Source organism: Peromyscus eremicus, chromosome 6 (assembly GCF_949786415.1).
Source record: "Peromyscus eremicus chromosome 6, PerEre_H2_v1, whole genome shotgun sequence".
Taxonomy (NCBI): domain Eukaryota; kingdom Metazoa; phylum Chordata; class Mammalia; order Rodentia; family Cricetidae; genus Peromyscus; species Peromyscus eremicus.
The window spans coordinates 68915391-68943183 of NC_081421.1; the positions used below are offsets into that span (position 1 = coordinate 68915391).

Genomic DNA, 27793 nt, shown 5'->3' on the forward strand with positions numbered 1-27793 from the left:
AATAAGTAAATCTTTTAAAAAAGAGAAAGAAATAATGAGGCTGTGTCCATTGGTGCTTTAACAGGAAAAGACTCTATCAGAATACCTCTAACTGCCATAGTTCCCAGTATTTAGGACATAACACTTACTCTGCACTTCCCTGTGTAGACTTACAGACTAGATCACTCCGTCAGTTCTATTCATCCTTATTGTTTCTGCGGAACGTTCGCTGCCTTGGTAGTGGCTGTTTAAAACATGATTTTCTGGGCTGGAGAGAGAGCTCAGTTTGTAAAGTGTTTCCTGTGCAAGCAGAATTACCAGAGTTTTATCCCCAGGACCCACGGAAAAGGAGGGTGTGGGTTTATAACTCTGCATGCTTTGTAATTCTAGCACAATCGGGAAGCAGAAGCCAGCAAATCCCTCAAGTCACTGGACAGCTACGCTAGCTTAGTAGTCAAGCTCTGAGTCCCAGTGAAAAGATGATGTCTCAGAAAACAAGGTGGGAGGCGGGTGTCTTAAGAACTAACACCTGAGATTTACCTTTGGTTTTTACATACATGCACATGCATGCTCACACATGCCATGCAGTGTGCACATGCACACACATTACTTTTTGGACATCAGTCTCAAATTTGTCAGATACAAAGAAAATGAGTACTTTAAATTTGAGAGTGGATTCTTTTTTCTGTGTTTTAGGCAAAGTAACTAAATATGAACCTATAAAGTGGGACCTTTTTTTGCTTTGGAAAGAGACTCTAGAATCAGTCCTTTTTTCCTCTTTCAAGACAGGGTCTCATGTACTTATGCTGGCCTTAAACTCATGATTCTTTTGTCTCTGCCTCCCAAGTACTAGGATTACAGGTACACGCCATCATGTCCAGATAAATAATCTCTAGTCAGATTTTCTTCTGAGGGTGTGCTAGGGATTGAAGCCGGACCTTTGCGTGCTGTGGGTGTGCACCATACCAGTCCCACGTTAGGAGTGTAGGCGACTGTCCATGGTACAGAAATACTGCGTGATTCCCAAACTTTCCTGTTTCTGGTCTGTGAGTTGGCATGCCTTATTAGTAACTGGATCATTAATACAAATGTTTTTTTTTTTTCTATTTTCTCCTGTATTACTTCTTTAAGCTGGGCCACAAATTCATTCTGTGGCTGTTTGAACCCATGCCTACTACCACTACTACTACTGCTGCTGCTGCTGCTGCTGCTTCCACCCTTCAGAGACCTGACTCAGCATGTTGGTGGTGAGGGAGGTATCGCACCGGGGAGGGGGTAGCTCTGGGAAAGCCATCTAATCCTTGGACTTCATTTGGCTCATTATATAACAAGGACATTTGTGTTAGATTAGTGTGTTTGTTGTTTTTCTTTACGGAATAAATCCAAAAGTGGTAAAAGAAGTACATAAAGATGATACAGCCAAGCTGCCCAGCTTGGAGCCAAAATGCTGCCTGTTCAGTCATCTCATTGAGGCATCCTCATGGAAGCCCCTAAGCTTTTAGCTTTCTAGAATTCCCAATTGTCAACTCCAGATCATTCCTCTTACAGTTACATTGTAATTCTGCCTCAGTTTTTTTTAATTATTATTATTATTTTTAATGCCGAATGCCGTTTATTGAAGGAGGGAGAAGGTCTTAAATACAGGCTTACAGCACAATTGGAGAACCCCAGAGGGCAGAAGTTTGCTACCGATGTTTTATAATCTTGCATCTAAGCTGTTAACGCCCATTAATCAGCATACACAGACAAGAAACTTCCCTTAAGCATTCAGGAGGGTGGAACCCGGCAGGGAATTAGCATAGGGAAGGATATCAAGGTCAAGGTCAGCAAGCAAGGCAACAGTTACCCAAAACGGGGGCCAAGGCCCTACTGGTTCCCCTTTTACTAAAAAATGAGCTTCTGACTTAGGTTGCGTGGGACATCAGCAGGTCACCTTACCCATCATGGAGACGCCTGCCCAGGCCACACAGGCACTCTGTCTTAGGTTGGTGAGCGGCCCCCCCCCCAGGTATTACCCGTCTTTGAATATTCATTATCATACAGGCTCAATCGTGTGTGAGCTGCAGAGTTAACTGCTGCCAAAGATCTCAAAGTGGCACTGGGCTTGCAATCTGTGTGTTCGACACAGAAAAGACCAACAGAGGTCCTATCCCACCCAGAGCCAGTAGGCTAAAGGCAACTGAGCCATTCCCTTCCTTAATGAGCCTTACTGCAAATTGGAGTCCTTGTAAGATGGTATCCCAAAAGCAAATGGAACTTGAGTTTATAAATTTATAACTTTCAAAGCCAATCTAACTGTATATAACTATTGAATTAAATTTATCATGCCAAATAGAATGAAAGATTAACTAACTGTGGTAGCTACTTTTGCTGCCAGGGTCTCCACTGTGCTAGCTGTAGTAACCAATTATGAAATGGTAATCTCAGAAAAAGTAGCAGCGGTGGCCGCCATTGCTATAACAGCAACAACGGCAGCAGCGATGTCAAATTCTCTTCTGGAGTGTGTGGGCATCTACTAGCATGGACACGACTCCAGGAACACAAACCGCCAAGGCCCATCTTTCTTGATCCCAGCACGACTTAATCTGGCAGCTCTGCAAAAAGAACAACTAAGAACCATAAAGAAAAAACAGGCAGCTCACAAGAAGCATAACTAATAGTCTTATAATGGCTACATTTAGGCTCATAAATTTTTTTTCCCCCAAAATGAACTGCTTTAATTTATTTTATTTATTTATTTTTTTAAAGATTTATTTATTTACTATGTATACGGCATGTATGACTGCAGGCCAGAAGAGGGCACCAGATCTCATTATAGATGGTTGTGAGCCACCATGTGGTTGCTGGGAATTGAACTCAGGACCTCTGGAAGAATAGTCAGTGCTCTTAACCTCTGAGCCATCTCTCCAGCTCCGAACTGCTTTAATTTAAAAAAAAGAAAAAAAAAAAAGCTTAAAAACACAATGACAATGAAGGACAGATGTGCCTTAGGCACAGTCCCAAATCAGTGCTGACTTAAAGCTGTGTCCTCTTTCCAAGAAAGAGAAAGCAGAAAACAAAGTTCAGTCTACAGTGGGAAGGAATAGAATGAAAATAACCAAACTGGTGCTGTCCAGATCACTCTCTGTTTTCCCATTAATGGGAATTCATGTTTTTAAGGTTTTTTTTTTTTTTTTTCTCTCACAACTTTTTTAACTGCAATCTTCTGAACAGAAGTCCGTATTTCCACTGTAGGACAGCCATTTTTGTGCTGTTTTCGCTTCCTCAGTGTGGGTCCTCCTTCCCTGAAAGTGCAAAGAAAGCAAGCCAACATTTGCAGGGCTGACAGCCCCAGGACTCCTGCAACCACCTGCAGAGCATGGTAAAGGGTTTGCTGCACTGTGCTTCAAAGACCCAGCTCACTCTGCTTGTCCTTCTCAGTTGGCAAACTGCTCATAAAAAGCAAACTGGATCCTCTCTATGTGATGGCAAAGCTTGATGGCAGGGCCCAACTTTAAGTCCATGCACTCTTGAACAGTAGGAAGGGTAAGGAGCAGAAGGGCCTGCCCATCGATTTCCTGGTCAAGGAATATTCTTGCCAGTGGAGCACCGTCAGTGGACCTGATGAACCGCACAACGTCTGCCATGCTCCATTTCAGTGGGTTACTGTCCAGGTGATAGGCTCATAAATCTTAAGGTATCTTCAAAGGGTCTGCCTCAGTTTTAAGATCTTTGTTATCTCAGTTGAGGTCTTTGTTTCCGTTCTCCGCTCCCTGCTCTACTCCTGTTCCCACTGTGCATTTGCCGGGTAGGACTTGTGTGCATTAGTGTAGCAAACAAAATCACAGAATCTCCCAGTTCTGCATTTTAATGTCTATGAAACTTAAAGCAGCATTTAATATACTAAGAGAATTTATACTATCATGTCTTCTTTTTTCTTTTGGGACAAGGGCTCACTGTGTAGCTGTGGGTGTACTGGAACTCAGAAATCCACCTCTACCTCTTGAGTACTGGGATTCAATCCAGACACCACCATACGTAGCTTCTCTTTTTTTCCATTTACCTTTCCCACTTTTTTTTTTTTTTTGATAGTCTTATGTATTTATTCCAGGCTGGCCCCAGACTTGACATATAGCTGAGAATAAACTTTTGATCCACTCAGGTACTGGGATTACAGAGTTACACAATTATACATGTTTTATGGGCTGTTGGAGATCAAACCCAGAGCTTTGTGCATGCTAGACAAGCACTCTACCAACTGAACTAAATTCCCAGTCTGAGGTAGAAGTTGCTGCTGCTTTTTCTTCTCCTTAAAAAAAAGGGGAGGCAGGGGTAGTTTTGAGACTGATACTGCTGTGTAGCCCAGGCTGGTCTTAAACTCACTTTGAAGTTCGTGATGGTCTCTTGCCTTAGCCTCCCAGTTAGTTGCTGGGATTATAGACAGGCATGTGCCACCATGCCTGGCCCCATTGGGTTCTTTAGAACAAGATATCACTATGTAGTTCAAGTTATAGCCCAGATTAGCATCGAAGTTAAAATTCTTGTGCCTCAGAATTTTTTTTTTCCCCTTGAGACAAGGTTTCTCTCTATAGCTTTGGAGCCTGTCCTGAAACTCTCTCTGTAGACCAGGCTGGCCTCGAACTCACAGAGATCCGCCTGCCTCTGTGAGTGCTAGGATTAAAGGCGTGTGCCACCACCGCCCAGCTGTGCCTTGGTCTTTTAAAGTGCTGGAATTGTAAGCATGTGCTATTCATGTCTGTCCTCTGTACTAGTATTTCTTTCATAAGCTGTTGATCTACTTACTTAAATTGGCAAAAGTTGGTCATTTTATTTTCTAGCCTCCAAGTGTTTTAATGCAGTCAGTGAAGCTGACTTAGGAACTTAAGTAAATGAAATCAACATTTAAAAAAAACTATTATTTCTTTCTTGTTTGTTGTTGTTGTTTGAGGCAGGGTTTCTCTGTGTAACAGCCCTGGCTGTCCTGGAAGTCACTCTGCATACCAGGCTGGCCTTGAACTCAGAGATCTGCCTATGTCTGCCTGTAGTTCTGGGATTAGAGGCATTCACCAGCACGCCCATCTCTAACTGTTATTTTTTAAAACATCTCTTTCCTCTGAAGAAATGGTAATGTAGAGGAAGTGGTTTCCTGGAGGGGCGTTAGGACTTGTTCTTTGTCTAGACTTGGTTAGTTTGTTTCAGGCCCTACTGTGCATGAGATCGACCTGCTTGGCTTCTGAGACTTGAACTTCATCAGACCTGAGTACTACAGCTCTGAGCAGCTGACCTGGTGTCCATACCACTCCCCTCATGCCAAAGGATCAGACGCTCCCCTAGAATGGAGCCTCTCTCTCTTTCTCCATGCAGGGAGAACCATAGTGAGATAGAACGGCGACGGCGGAACAAGATGACGGCGTACATCACAGAACTGTCGGACATGGTGCCTACCTGTAGTGCCCTGGCTCGCAAACCAGACAAGCTGACCATCTTGCGCATGGCTGTTTCTCACATGAAGTCCTTGAGGGGGACCGGCAACACAGCCGCTGACGGCTCCTACAAGCCGTCTTTCCTCACTGACCAGGTCTGTGCACATGTGCTGAGGGTTTTGCATGATTGAGGGGCTGTTGGTTCGGGGTTTGAGGTGAGGTCTCACGTAGCCTCCAACTCACTATACTGCCAGCAGTGACGACGAACTTTCTCTTGCCTCTACCTCCCTCCGGCCACCATGACCAGCTTCAGGAGACATCGGACGATATGGAGAAATGAGTTTCAGTCCTTAGCTGTAACTAAGTGTTGGAGTAGTGGGAAGTAGACAAGAGCTGTGAGAACTGTTTGGAAGACTTTAGGTATTTTAGAACCTGGCTCATAAATACAGCCTGTAAAGGAAAGAAGGGTGCGATTCCCGAGAGATTGCCACATTCATGGAGCCAGGATTCCTGGGGTTAGAATTCTAGAGGATGGAAGTAATCTGTCTCACCCCTGAAGCAACAGGCAGTCCCTGTTGCTCTGTGATATGTTCTGTTACATTTGATACACACATGAAAACAGAGATGGCAGAAATTCTTCTCATCATCAGGAACTGCATCTGAGAGATATGGCTGTAGCTCGTTGATAGAGCACTCAGCTCCTGTGCCGGAGACCCTCGGTTCAGTCTCCGCTACTGCCAGAAGAAAGACCTAAACTTGAACATAATAAATATATGAGTGGTAAGATCCGTAAATGGAGAATGATGACAAGAAGCATATGGAGAGTAGATGGCTTTTTTGTTAATATTTTGTGTGTGGTCAATCTATCATGGTGGTGGGATGTCTAAATTTATTTAGTCTCTAGACTTGAATGAGAGTGACTGAGGAAGACAAGTTACATTTCAGTTAAAATTCCATGATTGGGCAGGGCTTGGTGGCACATGCCTTTAATCCCAGCACTAAGGAAGCCAAGGCCAGCCTGGTCTACATAAAGAATTCTAAGTCAGCCAGAACTATGTAGCAAGACCTCTTTTCAAAAAATAAAAAAGATACATGATTGTTCATACCTCGAAAGCACAAACCCTGAGTTTGATCTCCAACACCATATACAACTGGATGTGGTAGCTCATAACTGTAATTTCAGCACTAGGGTAGGAGTAAAGAGAAGTTGAAGTCATCCTCCTAAGGGCCAGCCTGGTATACATAAAACGTTAACTAAAATAAATATATGTGCACATGTAATGTGTGATTACTGTGTAAAGTTTTAGAAAATACAGGCCTTATAAAGAATAAGGCAAAGGACATTTAATGTAATGTCACCATATTCATCTAAGAATTATAGGAGTATGGCTTGAGAGAAAGGAATAAGTTCTCCAAATAGGATGGTCTATTTGCTAGCCCTTGCAGCACATTTAATAGCTATCTATGTATGTGCATAGAAATACTCAGTTTACTTCCTCAGAATACATGTAGGTATTGATTAAACAAGCCCCAGGTGTGCTCTTTTTGTGACGAATCAGGTACTTTGTGCTATGAGAAATATAAAGAATGGTAAAAGGTAGGTCAGTGGTAGAAACAGATATGTAAATTGACAACTGATAACACAAAACCAGTGTTACAACAGAGGAACAGTAATGAGGCTTATGGGAGTATAGATACAGAAAGAGAGGAGGCCTGGAGAGATAGCTCAGTGGTTAAGAGCACCGGCAGCTCTTCCAGAGGTCCTGAGTTTAATTTTTAACTCCCAGTAGCCACATGGTGGCTCACAACCATCTGTAATGAGATCTGGTGCCCTCTTCTGACCTGCAGACATGCAGGCAGAACACTGAACATAATAAATTTAAAAAGGATAAAGAAAGAAGAATTAGATACTGGGCATGGTGGCACACTGCTTTAATCCCAGCAGTCAAGATAAAGGCCATTTCTGTAAGTTACTTTCGATTAAATGATTTCAGGAAATTGGTGGGGGAGGGGTGTGGTGGTCTGGTGGAAAGATTCAGAGGTGTGGATTTGGGTTTTATTTCATGGTTCGAAAGCATGTGTATGGATGCTGAAAAGAGAAGCTGAACAGAGAACAGGACTTAGGAAATGTCTACATGTAACATGTGGACAGAGGGAAGAGACCCTGGAACAGAAATGGAGTTTCAGAAGATGCTAAGCAAAAATGAAATTTATAGAGTGCAGTGGGTAGTATTATCAGATTGTGGAGAGAGATTGAATTAAAACAAAACCAAAACAAAACAAAACGATGAGGATCGAGGAAAGGGACCGGAATTGGCAGTTAGGAGGACACAAGTAAACCACTCAAAACAACAGCAGCAGAACAGGGATAGTGGTTTACAGTGAAGACTGAGGAGTAATTGAAAAGCAGGAGAAAATAGGACCATTGAGTGTAACATGATCGCTCTGCTTTTACCCTCTTTAATCTACCCTCAGAATGACAGTGATCTATTTATGTTGTTATGGTTGCTTACTGCCTAAAAATTAAAACCTAAATTTTTACTATAATAATAACAACACAGGCTGGGCAAGTTGAGGGAAGATTTGCATAGAATTAGGAAGTTCTGTGTTCATAAGCTTGAGGAAAGAGGGGAGATGAAGTGATCCTAAAGAGAGAGCACAGAGGATGGATCAGCAAGTCGACTGTTAGAGACTTGGTTATATTTCAGTTGACAGTGCTTGCTGGCATGCACAAAGCCCTGGGTTTAGTGACATTCACAAAATCAGGGTGGTGTTGCATCCCTATAATCCCAGTACCTGGGAGGTGGAGGCAGGATGATCAGAAATTCAAGATCATCCTTCACTTTGTAGGAAGTTGGAGTTCAGACTCATCTATGTGAGACTTTTTTTTGTTTTTTTTTTTTGGTTTTTTTTTTTTTGGTTTTTCGAGACAGGGGTTCTCTGTGTAGCTTTGCGCCTTTCCTGGAACTCACTTTGTAGACCAGGCTGGCCTCGAACTCACAGAGATCTGCCTGGCTCTGCCTCCCGAGTGCTGGGATTAAAGGTGTGCGCCACCACCGCCTGGCGAGACTTTTTTTTTTTTTTAAAGCCTGTTATTAGCTATATGTATTAGTTCAAATTCCAGTACTTGAGAGGCTGAAGTTAGAGGATTGCCATGAATCCAAGGCCAAAAGACCCCTGCCGTGTTGTGTCGTGTCCCGTCCCGTCCCTGTCCCCCCCCTGCAAGTTTCATCATTGTAAGCCTTTTTATTCTTCCTTGAGTATTAAGAGAAAGAGGTGGCTAGCAACTTAGAGAAATAGAATTAATACTTGTTGTAAAAAAAAACTTTGCCAGTGGATATTTAGGACAGGAACCCATGGCTTGGCTGAGGTATAGCCTGCAGTTCTTAATGGAGCAATGTATATATACCAAAGACTCTTGCTGCTTCCCATGACTAGAAATACATGGTTTTTCAGAGTTCACTCTTAACTTTGACTGATTTTCTTGACCAGGAACTGAAGCATTTGATCTTGGAGGCAGCAGATGGCTTTCTGTTTATTGTTTCATGTGAGACTGGCCGGGTGGTCTATGTGTCTGATTCAGTGACACCTGTTTTGAACCAACCACAGTCTGAATGGTTCGGGAGCACACTCTATGATCAGGTGCATCCAGATGATGTGGATAAACTTCGAGAGCAGCTTTCTACTTCAGAAAATGCCCTGACAGGTGAGAGTTGGGTAGATAGCAAATGAGTGGGGGAAAATGTCTTTTATTTTGCTGGGGCGTTAGAAATATTTAAGCCCTTAAATTGGTTTGTTGAATCTGGCAGAACTTATAAAAAATGTTACCTTAATGTTAAATATTATTCACATGCAAATACCTACTCATTTTTAGAAAACGTTTCATCAGTGGTTGTGTTCTTAAGTTAACTTGTATCTTAATTATACTGTAAATAAAACAGGGGAATTAAAATGTACAGTAGTTTCTTTCCTGTCTCCACATGGTAAGAGAATTATCTATTCTTGCATTACCTGGCATTACCTGGCATTTTTCGTCCACACTTGTGCCTGTCTCTGCTGTGACAGTAGATTCGCTATTGTAGGAGAGTGGTTATTGGCCAGGGTCTAAGGTGCCTGGTTGTTGTCACTGTATCTCTACTGTGTCCTTGTCCCCTCTACCCACTTCAGTGAGATTCAGTCCTTTGCCAACATTTGGGTAGAGGAGTAAGTGACATCTGTTCTAGGCAACTGTGTAGGAAGTTACAAAATAGAAACAAATAACTGGTGGTTAAAATACAAGAAGTTCCGATATCTCTGGAGTGGACATATTCTCATTAACTTTGTTTTTTAGTTTTTCCCTTCTTTTGTGATTTCGTACATTTCATTTCTCTAATTTTCCGTGTCCCCAGAAGTTACTGATTCTTTTGTAATAAAGGAGAGAAACAGTTTTGTTTTCAGACAGATAAGTTTCTTAGCATGTAAAATTTCTCATTTTTAAATCAGACACCCCACCCCCCAAGCTTGAAGATAATTCTCTACATGAACTCAGCAACCTAAGCTTACTCTGCAGAACCTGTGTGAAAGTGGAAGAGAGACTTCAACAGAGTCTCTCCACAGAGTTGTCCTCTGACCTCCATGCATATGAGTGGACACACGCACGCAACAACAGAAATAATTACATTTTATAAAACAATCAAGCGTGATAATACACCTTGCTTGGCCAGGCAGTGGTGGTGCACACCATAAATGCCGGTACTTAGGAGGCAGAGGCAGGCAGATCTCTGGGTTTAAAGCCATCCTGGTCTATGTAGTGAGTTCCAGGACAGACAGGTCTACACAGAAAAATCCTGTTTTCAAAAAAAAAAGGTGCGCTTTGCCTCTTGCTCCCTCCCTCCCAGTACTTTCCCCCGCCTTACTCAGAGACATTTCCAGTGCCGTCTTAGAACTAAGAGTGAGAGCCCTGGATGAGGACGGCAGCAGTCCAGGCTTAAACAGAAGCGTCTCTGTCACAAACAAGGAGGAGGAGGGCAGGGCTTCCCTTCCCATCCACAAGAACTAACTTCAGGTGCTCTCCACATCCTTCTGCAGGGCGGATCCTGGATCTGAAGACTGGGACAGTGAAAAAGGAAGGCCAGCAGTCCTCCATGAGGATGTGCATGGGCTCCAGAAGGTCCTTTATTTGTCGTATGAGGTGAGACATCTGAAGCTGGGGGTTGTGTAGGGTAGGAATAATGAGCAGCTGAGGCTTTCCTTTCTGTCCAAGACATTAACATTTAATTTCTAAAGCTATATTCCTGGTCACAGTTGGATTACATTTAATTCCTAAGAACCAGGTGTTTTATCATAGTTCTAATACGGTACTTAGTAAGAGAAACAACACTTAATGAATTACTTTTATAGCATAGTTGATAGGTCCTTTATTTCTCCTTATTTCTGTCTTTCTACTTTATTTTCACAACCGTCCATAGGGTAAGATTCATAGTTACTACTTTATTGATTATAAAAATGGATTCGGGGGCTCAGCAGTTAAGAGCATTTTCTGCTCTTCCAGAGGACCCTGGTTTCATTACCAACACCACATGGTAGCTTACAACTATCTGGGTTTTTTTTTTCTGGAGCTGAGGACCGAACCCAGGGCCTTGCGCTTGCTAGGCAAGCACTCTACCACTGAGCTAAGTCCCCAACCCCCAGCTTACAACTGTCTGTAACTCCAGTTCCGGGGGACTTGATGCTTTCTTCTGGCTTCTGTGGGCACAGACATGGAAGTGGTGTGCAGGCAGGCTCCAAAGTTACACAGAGAAACCCTGTCTCAAAAAAGCAAAAGAGAAAACATCTTCCAAAGAAAAAAAGAAAAGGGATTCAGGAACTGAGGAGCTAGCCCAGTACTAAGTGCTCCCTACATAAGCGTGTAGAACTGAATTCAGTCACCAGCACCCATGGAAAAAAGCTAGACATGATTGCTCTGCTCCTCCCATTTCTGGAGAGGCCTAGCCAAATTGATGAGCCCCGGGTCCTATTGAGAGACCCTGTCTCAAAATCAGGGTTGCAGGGGCTGGAGAGATGGCTCAGCAGTTGAGACCTTACCCCTCCCCCATTTATATGTATTCAGACTTCAAACTCAGTGTTGGCATGCTTGCTGGGATTTCAGGTATTTTTGTGTGTGAATGATATATGTGGATGTGGATTCGTGTGTGTGGAGGTAGGAGTACAAGTAGTTGGCGGTGGTTCTCTCCTTTGACCATGTGGGTTGAGGTAATCCAGTTCAGATCATAAGGCGTGTGTGGCAAGTCCCTTTACCTGATAGGCCATCTCACTGGCTGTGGTTTTAAGATGTTTGTTTGTTTGTTTTTTGAGACAGTGTTTCTCTGTGTAGTCCTGGCTGTCCTGGAACTCTATCCGTAGACCATGCTGGTCTTGAACTCACAGAGATCCTCCTACCTCTGCCTCCCTAGTTATGGGATCAAAGGTGTGTGCCACTAGGCCTGGCGTTTTTTGTTTTGTTTTGTTTTCAGATTTTTGAGATGGATTTTCTGTAGCCCAGCTGGCTTGGAACTTCAGCCTCTCCTGCCTGTACCTCCCAGCTTTGGTGCCACGATGTCTGGCTCAGAAAAACCATGTATGAAAGTCAAAAAAAAGTTCAGGCCGCATAATGGAGATAGATTACATCCTACTTAGAGAATGTTAGGAGAAATGAAATTTAAAAAAAAAAAGATTTCCTGGCAAAGGTACAAAATTTCATATTATATAGTTTAATGGTTTAGGATTCAGATTACTATAGTTTATTTTAAATGGGGTTATATTATGTTGTCCAGGCTCATTTCAAACTCCTGGACTCAAGTTATCCTCTCATTTGAGTTTTTGAAAGTAGCTTTGGTCTAGAGAGGGTGTATCACTATTTTTGACAGAATGTCTAAATATTTATTTAGAGACAGGGTCTCACTATGTAGCCCTGGCTGGTCTGGAATTGGCTATATAGACTGGTCTCAGACTCACAGAGATCTGCTTGCGTATACCTCCCACATGCATTGTTCTAATCCATAGTATTCCATGGATTTGAATTCTAGTTTTGATAATATAAGACATGGTGCTTTGATTTCATCATCTAATACTGGAAGTAATACTGTAATAAATTTTAAAACATTGTTATAAGGATTAGCTGGATCGATAACATGATATTTAAGTATCTAAATTTATTTATTTATTTATTATTTTATTTACATTGTTCCTCAGCTGGGGGGGCAGTAATTTTATTTACATTGTTGCATGTGTGTCTGTGAGGGTGTAGGATCCCCTGGAACTGGAATTACAGACAGGTATGTGCTGCCATGTGGATGCTGAGAACTGAACTCAGGTCCTCTGGAAGAGCGACCAGTCCTCTTAACCACTGAGCCATCTCTCCAGCCAAGTCTATCTAAAATTTACTTATTCACTTCTTTATCCTTTGGTTCCCTTTTTTTTTTTTTTTTTTTTTTTTTTGAGTCTCTCTCTCTCTCTCTCTTTTTTTTTCCTTCCTTGGTTTTTCGAGACAGGGTTTCTCTGTGTAGTTTTGGTGCCTGCTTTGGATCTCTCTGTGTAGACCAGGCTGGCCTTGAACTCACAGAGATCCACCTGGCTCTGCCTCCCTTGCTAAGATTAAAGGCGTGTGCCTCCGGCGGTGGTGGTGCACGCCTTTAATCCCAGCACTCAGGAGGCAGGGCCAGGCGGATCTCTGTGAGTTCGAGGCCAGCCTGGGCTACCAAGTGAGTTCCAGGAAAGGAGCAAAGCTACACAGAGAAACCCTGTCTCGAAAAACCAAAAAAAAAAAAAAAAAAAAAAAAAAAAAAGGCGTGTGCCTCCACTGCCCGGCTTAGGCCCTGCTTACGGTGTATTTGAAGGTAGCCTTGGGCTCCTGATCAGCCCATCTCCACCTCCCATAGATAGTGCCTCCACCTCCACATATTATAGATTTGTGCCACTATACTTGGTTTATATGATTTTTTTTAAAGAAATGAAAAGCTAGTCATGGTGGTAACAGGCCTTTGATGCCAGTGCTTAGAAGACTGAGGCAGGAAGATAGCTATAAGACCAGCATGGCCTACCTAGCAGTTTTCAGGCCAGCTAGGGCTACAGAGTGAGAACTTGTCTTAAATGAAACAGTCTAGACCTGGTGATCTGGTAGTGCATACCAGTGGAACCTCGGAGGCCAGGAGAGGAAGATCATGAGTTCTAGGCTAGCATAAACTACATAATAAGATGCTATCTCTAAAAAAATAAAAAATAAAATGAAATAGAGAAAGGGGGCTTAACGCTCAGTGATAGGATGCTTGCCTGGGATGCACAAGATTTTTTGGTTTTTGTTGTTGTTTTTTTGTTTGTTTTTTCAAGACAGGATTTCACTCTGTAGACTCGCTGTCCTGGAATTTGCACTGTAGACCAGGCTGTCCTCAAACTCACAGAGATCCGCCTGCCTCTGCCCCCCAAGTCCTGGGATTAAAGGCGTGTGCTGCTACTGCTCGGCTACACAAAAGTCTTAATACTCTAAAAAGAATTTTCTATAAGTCTTAATACTCTAAAATAATTTTCTTTTTAAGTAGTCTGCTAAATTATTGTTGGTGTGGTGGTGCTTCCCTGTCATCTCATCCCTTGGGAGTTAAAGGCAGGCAGCTAAGGAGTATGAGGTCCTTCTGTGCTGCATGAGATCTGTCTCAAAAAGTGGTCTAGGTTGGCAGCCACAGAGATAGCGTGGTTTGATTACTAGAACCCACATAATGGAGAGAGAGCCAACTCCCCTAAGTTGTCTCTGTCCTTCACATGTACACAGTGACACACACATACCAAATAAATAAATTACATATTTAGACAGATGTGTATATGTATGTTTTTAAATGGTCTAGGGATATGACATTTTTGGTAGAGTGTTTGTCTAAAATGCATGGAGCTGTGCGTTCAGTACCCAACACCATATAAAACTGGTATATTGGTACATGTCTGTAATACCATCCCTCAGGTACTGGTGGCTGAAGGGTCAGTTCAAGGTACTCCCTGACTACTTAGATAGTTCCAGGCCAGCTTAGGCCTGAAGGTGCTGTCTCAAACAAAATGAAACAACAAACAAAATAATCGAAGGTTTCACAAGCTCAGCCTGACCTCCTTGTTGTTTTCAGTTTTCTGTATGTAGTTGGATCCTCTTATCCTGCTGTTACTGTTTCTCAGAGCCCTGCAACTTTTATTTTTTGTTTGTTAAACAGGTGTGGCAATAGCTCCGTGGACCCCGTTTCCATGAATAGACTGAGCTTTTTGAGGAATAGATGCAGGTAAATCGTAATCAGTGAAGATCGCGGGATGGAGTGTTTCCTTTGTCTAAAGCAGACTCTTCCTCTACCTCACTGTCACTTCTCTAGCAGTCTTTCTAAACTCTGCTTACTTACTTACTTACTTACTTTTGGTTTTCAAGACAGGCTTTCTCTGTGTAGCCCTGGCTGTCCTGGAACTCACTCTGTAGCCCAGGCTGGCCTGGAACTTAGAGACCCGCCTGCCTCTGCCTCCCAAGTGCTGGAATTAAAGGCGTGCGTCACGGGTGGTTTCTGAACTTGGAAAGCTTCTCTTGCCCATTCTGTTTAAGAAAGTTGCTTCTACTTTACCTATTTTCTTGTGTGTTCGTTTTCTTGTGTGTTTTACGTCAACAGGGGCTAAAAACTTGGTTATTTGGGGTGGGAAAGGGCAAGCACTGATTAGATAGTTTGTGAATATCCAAGAAGCTGGAGTCAAAGGTACTTAGACTTTGTTTCTCTTTAAAATTCCCTTTGTGGGGGATTCTGGGATGGGTCATTGGATAAAGGTGATTGCTGACAGACTGAGAGTTCCAGGGGGAGCTCACGTGGTAGAAGGAGAAGCTGGCTCCCACAGACATACCCCCACACACAGATACATACATACATACATACACACACACACACACACACACACACACACACACAGACATACCCCCCCCACACACACTCAGACATACACACACACACATACACAGACATAAACACACACACATACATACATACACACACATACATATACATACATACACACACACACACACACACACACACACACACACACGCACGCACACACACATACATACATAAACAAATGTAAGAAAAAAATTAAAGGGGAAAACAAAACCAAGTAGTTTGGGGCCAGCAAGACGGCTTAGCAGATAAAGTCACTTGGTTTGAACTGAGTTCAGTCCCCACAACCCACAAAAGGGTGGATGGAGAGAACCGATCCACCGAGTTGTTCTCTCCTCTGACTTACAGCCTCCACAGGTTTGAGGTGGTACATGCAGCCCTACACATAGCCGCAGCAGCAATAAATGGATAAATAAGTGAGTGAATGAATGCTTTGAAAAGATAGGTTTATTTGTAGAATTTCCCCTGATTCCTGTAACTCTTCCAGGAATGGACTTGGCTCTGTGAAGGAAGGAGAACTTCACTTTGTGGTAGTCCACTGCACGGGCTACATCAAGGCCTGGCCTCCAGCAGGTAGGGAAATTATGTAGTGATTTCACTCCTGATGCACTGGTTACAATTAGAAAATTGTCAATAAAAAATTTCTGTTTTGGGTTTTTTGAGACAGGGTTTCTCTGTGTAACAGGTCTGGCTGTCCTGGAACTCGCTTTGTAGATCAGGCTGGCCTTGAACTCTCAAGATTTTTGGGGCCTAGAAAGAGGGCCCAGCAGTTAAGATCATTTACTACTTTTGCAGAAAACCTGGGTTCAGTTCTCAGCACCCACATGCTGGGTTATAACCACCTACAACTCCTTGGGATCTGACACCCTCTTCTGGCCTCTGTAGGTTCCTGTACACATGGGGTGCCCCTAAACTCACACAGGCAAATGCATACAAATAAATCTTTTAAAGTATATTGATGATACTTACTGCTATATACTTACAGTATGTAATATCATATATAAAATAGATACTTATTTATTGCTGGTCTGGAACTCCTGAGTTCAAACATTTTCCCCACCTCAACCTCCCCCTGGAATTTCCAAACATCAACCAAACATTGGGTGGCTTAGAATTCAGTCTTTAGGGCCAGCAATATAGCTCAGGAGTGGAGTACTTGCCTGGTGTATGTAAGGACTAAAAAACAGAATCAAGTGAATAAGCAAGTAACTATTATAGTTTTAAAATACTCAAATTCCTAATACTAGTTTACACTGAATACTATGTCTTTAAGCTGTTGTGGCAAAGACACACTGGAGTTTTATTTTATTTTATTTGAGACAGGGTCTCTCTGTGTAGCCTGGCTGTCCTGGAACTCTTCATACAGACCTAAGTGGCCTTAGACTTGCAGTGATCCACCTGCCTTTGCCTACTTAATGCTAGGATTAAAGGTGTGCCACCACTATACCCAGCTTGAAACATTAGAATCTAATGCAATTAATTTGGGCAAACTGAAATGGGAGCAAGGCATGAGGGATAAATGGAAAATGGCTTGATTGCAGTAACTTTAAAAGGGGGCTTTCCTCTGGAAAGTCTAGATGTGAGGAGTAGTTTTGTTTGAGTTTGAGATTAAATAAGGGATGTAGCAAAGGCGGCAGGGTGTGCGAATCAAGAGTTTGGTTTTGTTTTAAGACCTTGAACTCAAGGTAGTGTCCTACCTCAGCCTCACAAGTGCCAGGATTACAGACTTGGAAGAGTATTATTTGGGAAATGGGGATTTTCAGAAGCCAGAAATGCAAAGAAAAGAGAGTCAAGTTTTAATTATTATTTATTTTATGTGTATGGATGTTTTGTTTGCATGTATTTCTGGGCACCACTTGTTTGCCTGGTGCCCACAGAGACCAGAAGAGGGTGTAAGATCCCCTAAGACTGGAGTTACAGATAGTTGTGAGCTGCCATGTGAATGCTGGGAATTGAACCTGGGTCTCTGGGTCTCTGAAAGAACAGTTAGTGACCTTAACCACGGAGCCTTTTCTCAGTCCCTGTTGATACATTTTTTTAAAGATTCGTTTATTATCTGTACAGTGTTCTGTCTGCATGTATGTCTGCAGGCCAGAAGAGGGCACCAGATCTCATTACAGATGGTTGTGAGCCACCATGTGGTTGCTGGGAATTGAACTCAGGACCTCTGGAAGAGCAGCCAGTGCTCTTAACTTCTGAGTCATCTCTCCAGCCCATCTGTTGATACGTTTTAAGAAGAAATTAACATTGATTTGGGGAAACCTACATTTGCTTTCTGACATTATATTAATAGTTTAACTTATGGTAAGTTACTTAACCTTTACATCAATTTTCTCATCTATAATATGAGATAACATATCTTGTATATCATTATTGTGAGAATTAGATTTTAGTGTAAGAAAAGAAGACAGCCCAGTTCCTGGCACATGCCATGTAGACAGTAGATGGGAATTAATATAATTGAGAAAACTTAATTTGAACTATTATACATATAAATCATATAGTTAATGTATGTGTGATCTTCATACTTATGTATAGCTATCAAGAAACTCTGTTTTCCTGGATAAAAATGAGAGATAAAGAAGTTGGGAGGGATGCACTTTTCTTCCCTTTTTCTATAAATATAAATACCTTTTGATGTTTGGGATAATTTAATTTTTGTTTATTTTAAAAATCTCTGATTAGGCAGGAATGTTTACTTCTCTGTGTATGATATAATCTCATAGCATATATAAAGTTTATGTTTTTAGACGAATTTCGCTGGGACTTGTATTTTCCAGTTTGTTACAATTAAAATACTGGGGCTGGAGAGATGGCTCAGAGGTTAAGAGCACTAACTGCTCTTCCAGAGGTCCTGAGTTCAATTCCCAGCAACCACATGGTGGCTCACAATCATCTGTAATGAGATCTGGCGCCCTCTTCTGGCCTGCAGCCATATATGCAGGCAGAGCACTGTATACATAATAAATAAATAAATCTAAAAAAAAAATAAAAAATAAAATACTGAAGCTAGGTAAGCTGGTACATGCATGTAATCCCAGCATTGGGCGGCAGGATGAGTAGTCAAGGTTACAGCTACAAAAGTTCCATTTAAGACAGTTATACTCCATCTTAAAAATATAAAACAACATACAAACATGAAACAATGACTGACATATTAATAAATTCTGTATAATTGATTACCTTTTAAAAATCATTTTATACTTAGCATCTTCATACTGAAATGTATTGGTGAGTCTTTAGTCACTTGCCTTTAAAGGATTTGAATTTGAGATCTGAGTCATCCTTCTTTTCCTTCAATGAAGGTGTCTCCCTCCCAGATGATGACCCAGAAGCCGGCCAGGGGAGCAAATTCTGCCTAGTGGCCATTGGCAGGCTGCAGGCAAGTATGAGTCTTCGCATCTGTGTCCCTTTCACATTAGGAAAAAAGTCTTTTCAGGACTTATTTGTGTTTTTTTGGTTTTTGTTTGTTTGTTTGTTTTCTCTGTAAATACATAGGAAAATTCCATTAATCTAAAAATCTGAAAAAATATTTATAGTAAACATTGCTATTATCAGATTTGGCAAAAATCAAGAGCATGAAAGAGGGTGGTAATCTTTTTGTTGTTGATATTGCTGATGACACTTTGCTTTGTTGCCTAGGCCTCCAGCTCGTTGATTCAAGGGGTTCTCCCACTTTAGCCTTCTGAGTCCTGGGAGTTTAGGCAGGCAACACCATGACAGGCTCCCCTTGACTCTGTTATTTTTAGCTTTGTAGTACTTACTTTTTCATGTCCAGTTAATTTCTTTTGTTCCTATGCAAAATAAGAGCAATTGTTTTTTCTTTTATTACATGCTTTATGATAGATTTTTTAAAAAAATATTTTAAAGTTTATTTTTATTTTATGTTTATGAGTATTTTACTTACATGTATGTCTGTGCACCATTTGCATGCCTGGTGCCTGAGGAGGCCAGAAGAAGACATTGGATCCCCTGGAACTGGAGTTACAGAAAATTGTGATCTGCCATGTAGGTGCTAGGACTTGTGTAGGAGGACTTTTCTGTCCCACCAGCCAATTCTCAAATAATCACACAGAGACTTAATAATAAATATAAATGCTCAGCTGATAGCTTAGGCTCATTTTTTTTTTGCTAGCTTATATATGACAAAAACAGTTACCAAGTAAGAATTACAGTTACAATATCCAGTCCATTTGTACTTGGCAAAATTAGAGAAAATACTCTGTTATTTATCTTATATTTGTGAGCCTAAAGTTTTGTACCTGATTTGCCTTTTATCATAACTAAGAAAAACTTTAAGTCTAATTACTTAGTCTTTGACTCCATCAAAGACCCCAGAAGGGTGTAATGTTACCTAATGACAGGGACATCTGGCTGCCTGGACAGTCACCCAAAGTTCTTCTGTAGTGTTGAGGCACCCACCTTTGGCCTACAAGCCTAGTATATCTGATAGATATTTCTGAGAAGCAGGGGATTTTGAAGGACTGGCCTACCCTGTCTTGGCAAAGTTTGGAAGGCTCCTTTTTTACATCCTGCTTTTCCAGTTTGGACAGTATAGTGTCAGCAATTGAGGCAAGGGCAGTCTCTTGCCCAAACGGCTAACTTTTTGCCATAAGGAAAGCAAATTCCATATGGAGTTTCTTTGATGCCCATCTTCTTTTGAAATAAATTGGTACTACCAGGAGCCGTTGTGTCTTACTGTCAAGAAAAACCTTACATTATTAAAACTTTTTTTTTTTTTTTTTTTTTTGGTTTTTTGAGACAGAGTTTCTCTATGTAGCTTTGCGCCTTTCCTGGAACTCACTTTGTAGACCAGGCTGGCCTTGAACTCACAGAGATCTGCCTGCCTCTGCCTCCCGAGTGCTGGGATTAAAGGCGTGCGCCACCACAGCCCGGCAGCAATCCACCCTTTTATCCCATCATTTCTATACTGTATCCCTCTTTTTCCCTTCAGAAAGAGATTCCTGAATCTAATCTAATTCCTGAATCTAATCCTAATCTCCTTGGTTTAGCTTTTTTCCAGACCATGACCAATAACAACTTGTAATCAACTCCCCCTAAATGAGGACAAATATCCATAACCCACCAATGACTAAAAACTATCCACTACACCTCTTGGGAATGTGGGCATTGTGTTCTCTAGACTGCTTCCTGTTGTGGGGGCAATGACATCTTTAGGGGACCCTGAGAAAATTAGGATAATCGTCAAGTCCTGGGAGAGCTAGCTGTATTATGTTTTGTTTAGTCTCTGTATGATGGTAAGTGTAGAGCTTATCTGAAATCTTGGCTGGAGTAGTCTTTGAAGCTAGACCATCTTAGCTAGCTGCTTTGAAGTTGTTCTGGATGCAGAATTTTGAAGAAACTGCAACAGAGGCATTCAGAGAGGCTGAATTACCTGGGCTACTTCTCTTCATTGGTGTCTGGTCCTTTTTTTCTGAAAACACATAAACTTTTAAAGGTAACATACATCTGCATTAACACAAATATGGAATGTGCAATGTGTACAAGTCAGCTAAAGATGATTTTTTTTGTCCTATGTTTGAGCAGGTCAAAGGCATCTGTAAACTTTATATTTGGACTATATAACCAAACCTCTATCCTTGCCATATGAAAGGTGGCATGTAATGATGAGTCATGAGAACTCGATAGCCAACAAGATTTATCATGACTCATCCAGTCTCAGAGATGTTCCCACAGTAGAGGGATCAGCTTATACGTCATCTGTCCTGTAGTCTTTCTTGGTTTCTTTCTTCATGTCTGTAGCCAAGATTTTGAGGAGTTTTTCTCCAAGCAAATTTAATCTTTATTAGTTTTGAAGAGAACCACAACTTTTTATTTCCTGTGAAAATAAAGGCATAACCTCTCCTCCAGTGCAATGTATTTCCCAACTTCCATTCTGAAGCCAAGACTTCTATGAAGTATATAGGCTGGTTTAATCCAGTAACCTCTTACATAATCCAGTGTCTCTCAGGAACTGCCATTGGCTCATCAGCATTTACAAAATTCAAAGTCAACAAAGCACCATACAGGATCCAGATGCCCTGTGTGTTTCCCTTCTTTACGTGGCTTTTCTTCTTTTATTACTTTACGCTCTCTTTAAAGACTTTATTGTTTTTAAACTATTTTTTTCATGACTATACCCAGTTTTTACTGTATCTGTTTAAAGGTTTATCAATCTGAACTGCTTTAATGCACACCTGCAGCCCTCTCTGACCACGTGAGCCAAACCTAAACCCACCACGTGGCTCCGTACATGGAGCTGGTTGGCTCAAGCTCACAGGCAGCAGCTAGATGCACGTCACTGTATGCTGCAGCCCACCTGAGAGCCTGTACACTAGGAAACCCTGTCTGGCTCCATGTTTGTGTGTTTGGAACTTTCCTTTCTTTCTTCCTTCCTTTCTTTCTTTTTTTTTTTTTTTTTTTTCTGAAACATAGTTTCTCGTGTAGTTTTGTTACCTGTGCTGGAATTTCCTCTGTAGACCAGGCTGGCCTCGAACTCACAGAGATCCACCTGCCTCTGCCTCCCCAGTGCTGAGATTAAAGGCGTGCACCACCACTGTCTGGCCAGAACTTTTCTTTTTAAGCTTTTTCACGTCCTGTGTGGAAATAGGTACCCCAGATTTTGGACACCATATGTAATGAGTCTTTCTCTGTCCTTCCAGCCAGCTCTTAAATAATGACACAGAGGCTTCTTATTGATTATGAAAGCTCAGCTGGTAGCTTAGGCTGATTTTTAGCTAGCCTTTATAAATTAACCCAATTCTATTAATGTGAGCTGCTGTGTGGGTGCTGGGAACTGAACCTAGGTCCTATGGAATAGTAGCCAGTGCTCTTAACCACTGAGCCATCTCCAGCCCCTTGGTTTTTTTATTCTTTTCCTGAACACAGTTAAGTTTCTCAGAAACTTGAACCATGCTGAATAATGAACACATACTAACCAAAAGAAAAAGTAGGTGGTTTAGGGTTGCATTCATTATTTTCTTACTTTACTAACTTGGTAAGGAGAACATGTGTGGGTGTAGCTAGAGTTTTCCTGCCTGGCCCACAGTCAGGACAAATCTCTCTTACCCACCAGTCCCACAGCCGCTCAGACCCAACCAGGTAAACACAGAGACTTATATTGCTTACAAACTATATGTCCGTACCAGGCTTCTTGCTAACTGTTCTTATATCTTAAATTAATCCATTTCTATAAATCTATACCTTGCCACATGGCTTGTGGCTTGCCGGCATCTTCACATGCTGTTTGTCATGGCGGCGGCTGGCAGTGTCTCTGACTCAGCCTTCCACTTCCCAGAATTCTTCTCCTCCTTGTCCCGCCTATACTTCCTCCTGCCTGACTACTGGCCAATCAGTGTTTTATTTACTAACCAATCAGAGCAACACATTTGCCATACAGAACATCCCACAGCATGTGGGAGTAGAGCTAGACTTTATGCCTTTCACTGGGATTGCCATTTTTGCATTTCTGGTGAAACACCTATTGTAGATGTAACCAACTGTCTTATTAAATAAGAAACACAGAACCAATGCAAAGAAGAAAGCCAAGAGGTCAGAGCTAAGAGCAAAAACCTTACCCTTCCTCCTGCGGTGGTTCTACCTCTCCAAAAGAGAGCTACTTCCTGTGTTAAAGTCTTTATAAAGACTTCCTGTTCTGCCTTCTCATTGGTTGTAAACCCAACCACATGACCGCCTCGTCACGGCCTGTCTGTACAGACCTCCAGGTCTTCTATGGTTGGAATTGAGATTAAAGGCATGTGTCTCCAATGCTGGCTGTATCCCTGAACACACAGAGACTTACCTAGCTCTACCTACCAAGTGCTGGGATTACAAGCATATGCCACCACCGCCCGGCTTTCCTATGGCTTGCTAATAGCTCTGACCCCCAGGCAACTTTATTTATTAACATACAAATAACATTTTAATACAAATAAAATATCACCATACACCTATGAATTTCTAAATCTGATAGTCTCATATCTATGTGGATACTCACGAAGAAATTGAAAATGTTTCTGTAAGTAATGGTATTATTTTGGCTCATTTTTATCTCTCCACTCTTAGGTAACTAGTTCTCCCAACTGTACAGACATGAGTAACATTTGTCAACCGACAGAGTTCATCTCCCGACACAACATTGAAGGGATATTCACTTTTGTAGACCATCGTTGCGTGGCTACTGTTGGCTACCAGCCACAGGTGAGAGTGGAGTTGCTACACTGTTGATATTTAGGCCTCCGTTTTCTGTTGCTAGTGTTGAGGTTACATGACAGTCTAATTCCAGGGATGACCAAAATATAGCAGTCCATTCAGAAAAGGAGATGCTCCTATTTTGCTAGTAGTAAAATATAGTCTCAACTTCCTACCGAGGCTATCACCCCATATAGAGAGGTATAGAATGAAACTACATAGAAATAGTAGGTATAAATATATACTTACTTTTTATTTCTGACGTTAATACAGATAATCCAAAACTACTTATTTTGATTATTCTAGTGTAACGACCCTTATTTAGGTAATTTATATAATTCCTACTGGAATAGTAGCCTGTAATAAATGTAAATGTAGCACTGGTTATTATAATGTTCTCATACAGTAGGTCAGTTAACTATCCCTGACTTACATGACCTCTTCAGTCTATTAGAGCTGGCTATAAGTATATGAAATGGTCAGTGAAGAAGAAGTCTTGAAAATGAAGAACTAAGTTGGAGAATCCAACACATCCTGTAAAACTGTTACCAAGGCAGTGTGGCATTAATATAGGAGGCATTAATTTACTGATCTATTCTGATGAGTAGGCCAGAAGAGAGCCTTTTTTTATATTCATGGTCATTGGATTTTCAACAAAGGTGCTAAGACATTTCAAGGGGAAAAAGATCTAACAAATGGTAGTGTAGGTATCAGATTCCGTATGTACCACCACCACCACTCCCCCTAAAAGTCATTATACCATAGACAGAAATCAACTCAAAGCCCTAAATGTATAAGTATTAAAGTTGGAAATAAGCTTTTAAAAGAAAATAGAAATTAGATAATAGAAAAATAAATAAATTAATTTAAAAAAGGACAAATACTATAGAATTGTATTACATGAAATATATAGAATATACAAATTCATAGAGACAGAAAGATTAGACGTTATCTCAAGATGGAGAAGAAAGAAATATAGAGCAATTATTTCCTAAGTACAGAATCTCTGTTTTGTGTGATGGGAAAGTCCCACAAATGGACAGTAGTATTAGGACATAATATCATGAATGTAATAAATCAATACAATTAATGTAATTAAATGAATGTCATAAATATAATTATTGAATGAATAATGCAAATGTAATCAATGAATACCACAAATGTAATTAATATCATGAGTGTAATTAATGAATATCATGAATGTAATTTTTTTAAGTTAAAATAAATAAATAAATAAAAAAGAAAGAAAGAAAGAAAATCTTTGTGTGTGCACAAAGGTAAGAAGGCCAGGGTACAACCTTGTGGGATTCACTGGGTGCTGTTTGTCTTTTCATTTTGAGGCAAGATCTCTCATTAGCCTGGAACTTAAGAAGCAGTCTAGGCTCGCTGGCCACTGAACTCCCATAATCCACCTGTCTCTGGTTCTTCTGGGATTGTGAGAATATACCACACTTGACTTGATTTTATTTCTTGTTTTTATTTTTGAAACAGTGTCTCACTGTGTAGGCTTGGCTGTATTGTAACTCTCTATGATACCAGGCTGGCCTCAGACTTGGGGGCTTGCCTCTGCCTCCCAGATGCTCAGATTAAAGATACACACTACCATGCCTAGCTATTGTTTTATTTTACATCTGTGTGTGAGTACTTGGTATGTGCACCATGTGTTTACCTGGTACCCAGAGACCAGAAGAATGCATTGGATTCCCTGGAACTGGGTCCACATGGCTAGAACACTGTCTTGATAGCACTGCTTTATAGGAAGTGTTGGATCAGGGATTGTAAATCCTCCAGCTTGGTTCATCATTTTTAACTGCCTGGTGTCTCATCTTTTCAAGAGCTGGAAGTGCTCTTAAGGGATGAGCCGTTTCTCCTGCCTAATCTGGATTCCCCCACTTTTTTGAAAACATATATTCTAACGACAAAACTAATGCTTGTGAGATATGAATGTTATCTGCAAGGTTAGCTTTCTTTTCCTGTCTATTTTTTTTTTCTGAGATATGTTCTCTCCCTAGGCTAGCCTCAAACTAGAAATCTTTCTGTCCCAGCCTCCTGAGGTGCTGAGATTATAGAGTATGCCTGGCAAAAAATTTTTCCTCTAAACTGTTATCATTAAAGTTAGTAAGATGGCTTTGTGAGAAAAGCTCTTTATTTTTAGTTGTTCTGTTACAGTCTACAAAGGTGAGTATATATGCATGCCCCTTAGAATGCAGCTAGAGTTAAGAGGACAACTTGTGGGGCTGGAGAGATGGCTCAGAGGTTAAGAGCACTGGCTGCTCTTCCAGAGGTCCTGAGTTCAATTCCCAGCAACCACAGGGTGGCTCACAACCATCTGTAATGAGATCTGGTGCCCTCTTCTGACCTGCAGGCATACATGCAGACAGAACATTGTATACATAATAAATAAGTCTTTAAAAAAAAAGGACAACTTGCAGGAAGGAGTCAGTTCTCTGCACCATGTGGGTTCCAGAGCTGGAACTCAGGTCATAGGCTGAGTGGCAAGTACTCATTGCACTGTCTCTCTGGCTTGGTTCTGTCTCCTTTGTTTGTGTTTACAGTAGGATAAAGAAAAGAAATAACATTCGTATCTCTAGCTGACAGAAACGTTAGGTGACCATAATAAGTATATGTTTTACTTCTCTCTCTCTCCTAGGAGCTGTTGGGAAAGAATATTGTAGAATTCTGTCATCCTGAAGATCAGCAACTTCTGAGAGACAGCTTTCAACAGGTGATGTGTTCCTGGTTGGGTCTGAGTACATATTTTGATGAATTCCTTATGTTTATTCTAGATACTTACTGATTAGTGTTCATTTGAGCACTGTGCTGGATACTGTACTTTTCTTTATACTGAGCTTATATTTTAAGAAATAGAAAATGATAATACTGTGAAACTAGATAAAGTCCAAGCAGGACTTTAGCTAGTTAATGTCTTCTAGTCAACTAACTGTATCCAAAAAATTGTCTTCACTGACCTTAGACCGTAGCAGGAAAGTTTCCTCAGAATTCTTTTATAGATAACTGTAAGTTAACTCACTTGTAACTAGTTGGAATTTCCAGGCCTGAGCTCCTGGAAATACTTGGTGAAAATAATGGACTAGGCTTTATATAACTATTCTTCTTCTTCTTTTTTTTTTTTTTTTTTGAGAGAGGGTTTCTCTGTGTAGCTTTGCACCTTTCCTGAACTCGCTTTGGAGACCAGGCTGGCCTCGAACTTACAGAGATCCACCTGCCTCTGCGCCACCACCGCCCGCCTAACTATTCTTTATATTTTACAAGTTAGTTAAGTCTCTATAGTTATCTTACTCATACGGTGGGTAGAATAATACTTAAAGGTAGAAGCTTGTGGGAAGGTTAAATAAGGTATTGCCGTAAGGCACATGTAGCACAGCGTCTGACACCTAAATAAAATAATAGTATTCTTTATTATTAGAAATGGTGAACTAGAAGATTGTCTTCTGCTCTATCTGAGCAGGAACTAAAACAGTAACAAAACTCAGGCTTCCCGTAGGGCTTTTGTGGAAACCAGAATTCTCAAGTTTTGAGTAGAATAGCTGGGATTGATACGTACTGTGTAAAATGTATTTGGTGTCACCAAACTGGAGTTCCTGGTACAGACTTGCAAGGCCGGTTCATCAGGTGTGTCTGCAGTGTGAAGGGAAACACAGAGACGGTCTCTTCTGTGCTCCCCCTTGACTGTGCAGTGGACAGTCTGCAGCTGTGGGAAGACACCTGACACCTCTGTGCCTTCATTTCCTCCTCCCCGTGTTTGAAAGACTGGTGCTCCAGGGCAGCAGCCCAGGGGCCTGAGGGTGCAACTGGAAGGTTATTGCTCCACTTTCTCTTCAAAGTCCACTGATGGATGGAAACCCTTTCAGGTGGTGAAATTAAAAGGCCAGGTGCTGTCTGTCATGTTCCGATTCCGATCCAAGAACCGAGAATGGCTCTGGATGAGAACCAGCTCCTTCACTTTCCAAAACCCTTACTCAGATGAAATTGAGTACATTATCTGTACCAACACCAATGTGAAGTATGTACTCCTCTCTCTTTTTCTCATGTGGCCTCGCCTAGGCTGGGGTGGGGGGTGGGACAGGGCAAGTCTTAGCCTTATCAAGCTATCTCTTTCTCTTCAGTTTTGACTGATAAAATACCATCAGTTTGAGATTCCTCGTTTAACAGCTTTCTATAGGATTTGGTATAGTTGAGGTAGAGGATAAGGTCAGTTTTGTTTGCTGTTGACATGTACTTACTAATTTGTGTATATCACTCTGGCATGGAACAGAACATGTTCGAACATCAGAGGTCCTC

General features: G+C 41.4%; 1 protein-coding gene across 1 annotated transcript in view; it reads left to right on the forward strand.

Moving 5' to 3' along the window:
* The window catches only part of Arnt (aryl hydrocarbon receptor nuclear translocator), an 84122-nt gene that overhangs the window by 44297 nt on the left and 12032 nt on the right, over positions 1 to 27793 (forward strand). Inside the window, exons 6-14 of the mRNA XM_059265861.1 lie at positions 5323 to 5536; positions 8874 to 9087; positions 10449 to 10551; positions 14588 to 14653; positions 15789 to 15874; positions 18607 to 18683; positions 23366 to 23500; positions 26142 to 26216; positions 27364 to 27515. Of these exons, the coding sequence (XP_059121844.1) occupies positions 5323 to 5536; positions 8874 to 9087; positions 10449 to 10551; positions 14588 to 14653; positions 15789 to 15874; positions 18607 to 18683; positions 23366 to 23500; positions 26142 to 26216; positions 27364 to 27515 (1122 nt within the window). The remainder of the gene's footprint in view (positions 1 to 5322; positions 5537 to 8873; positions 9088 to 10448; positions 10552 to 14587; positions 14654 to 15788; positions 15875 to 18606; positions 18684 to 23365; positions 23501 to 26141; positions 26217 to 27363; positions 27516 to 27793) is intronic.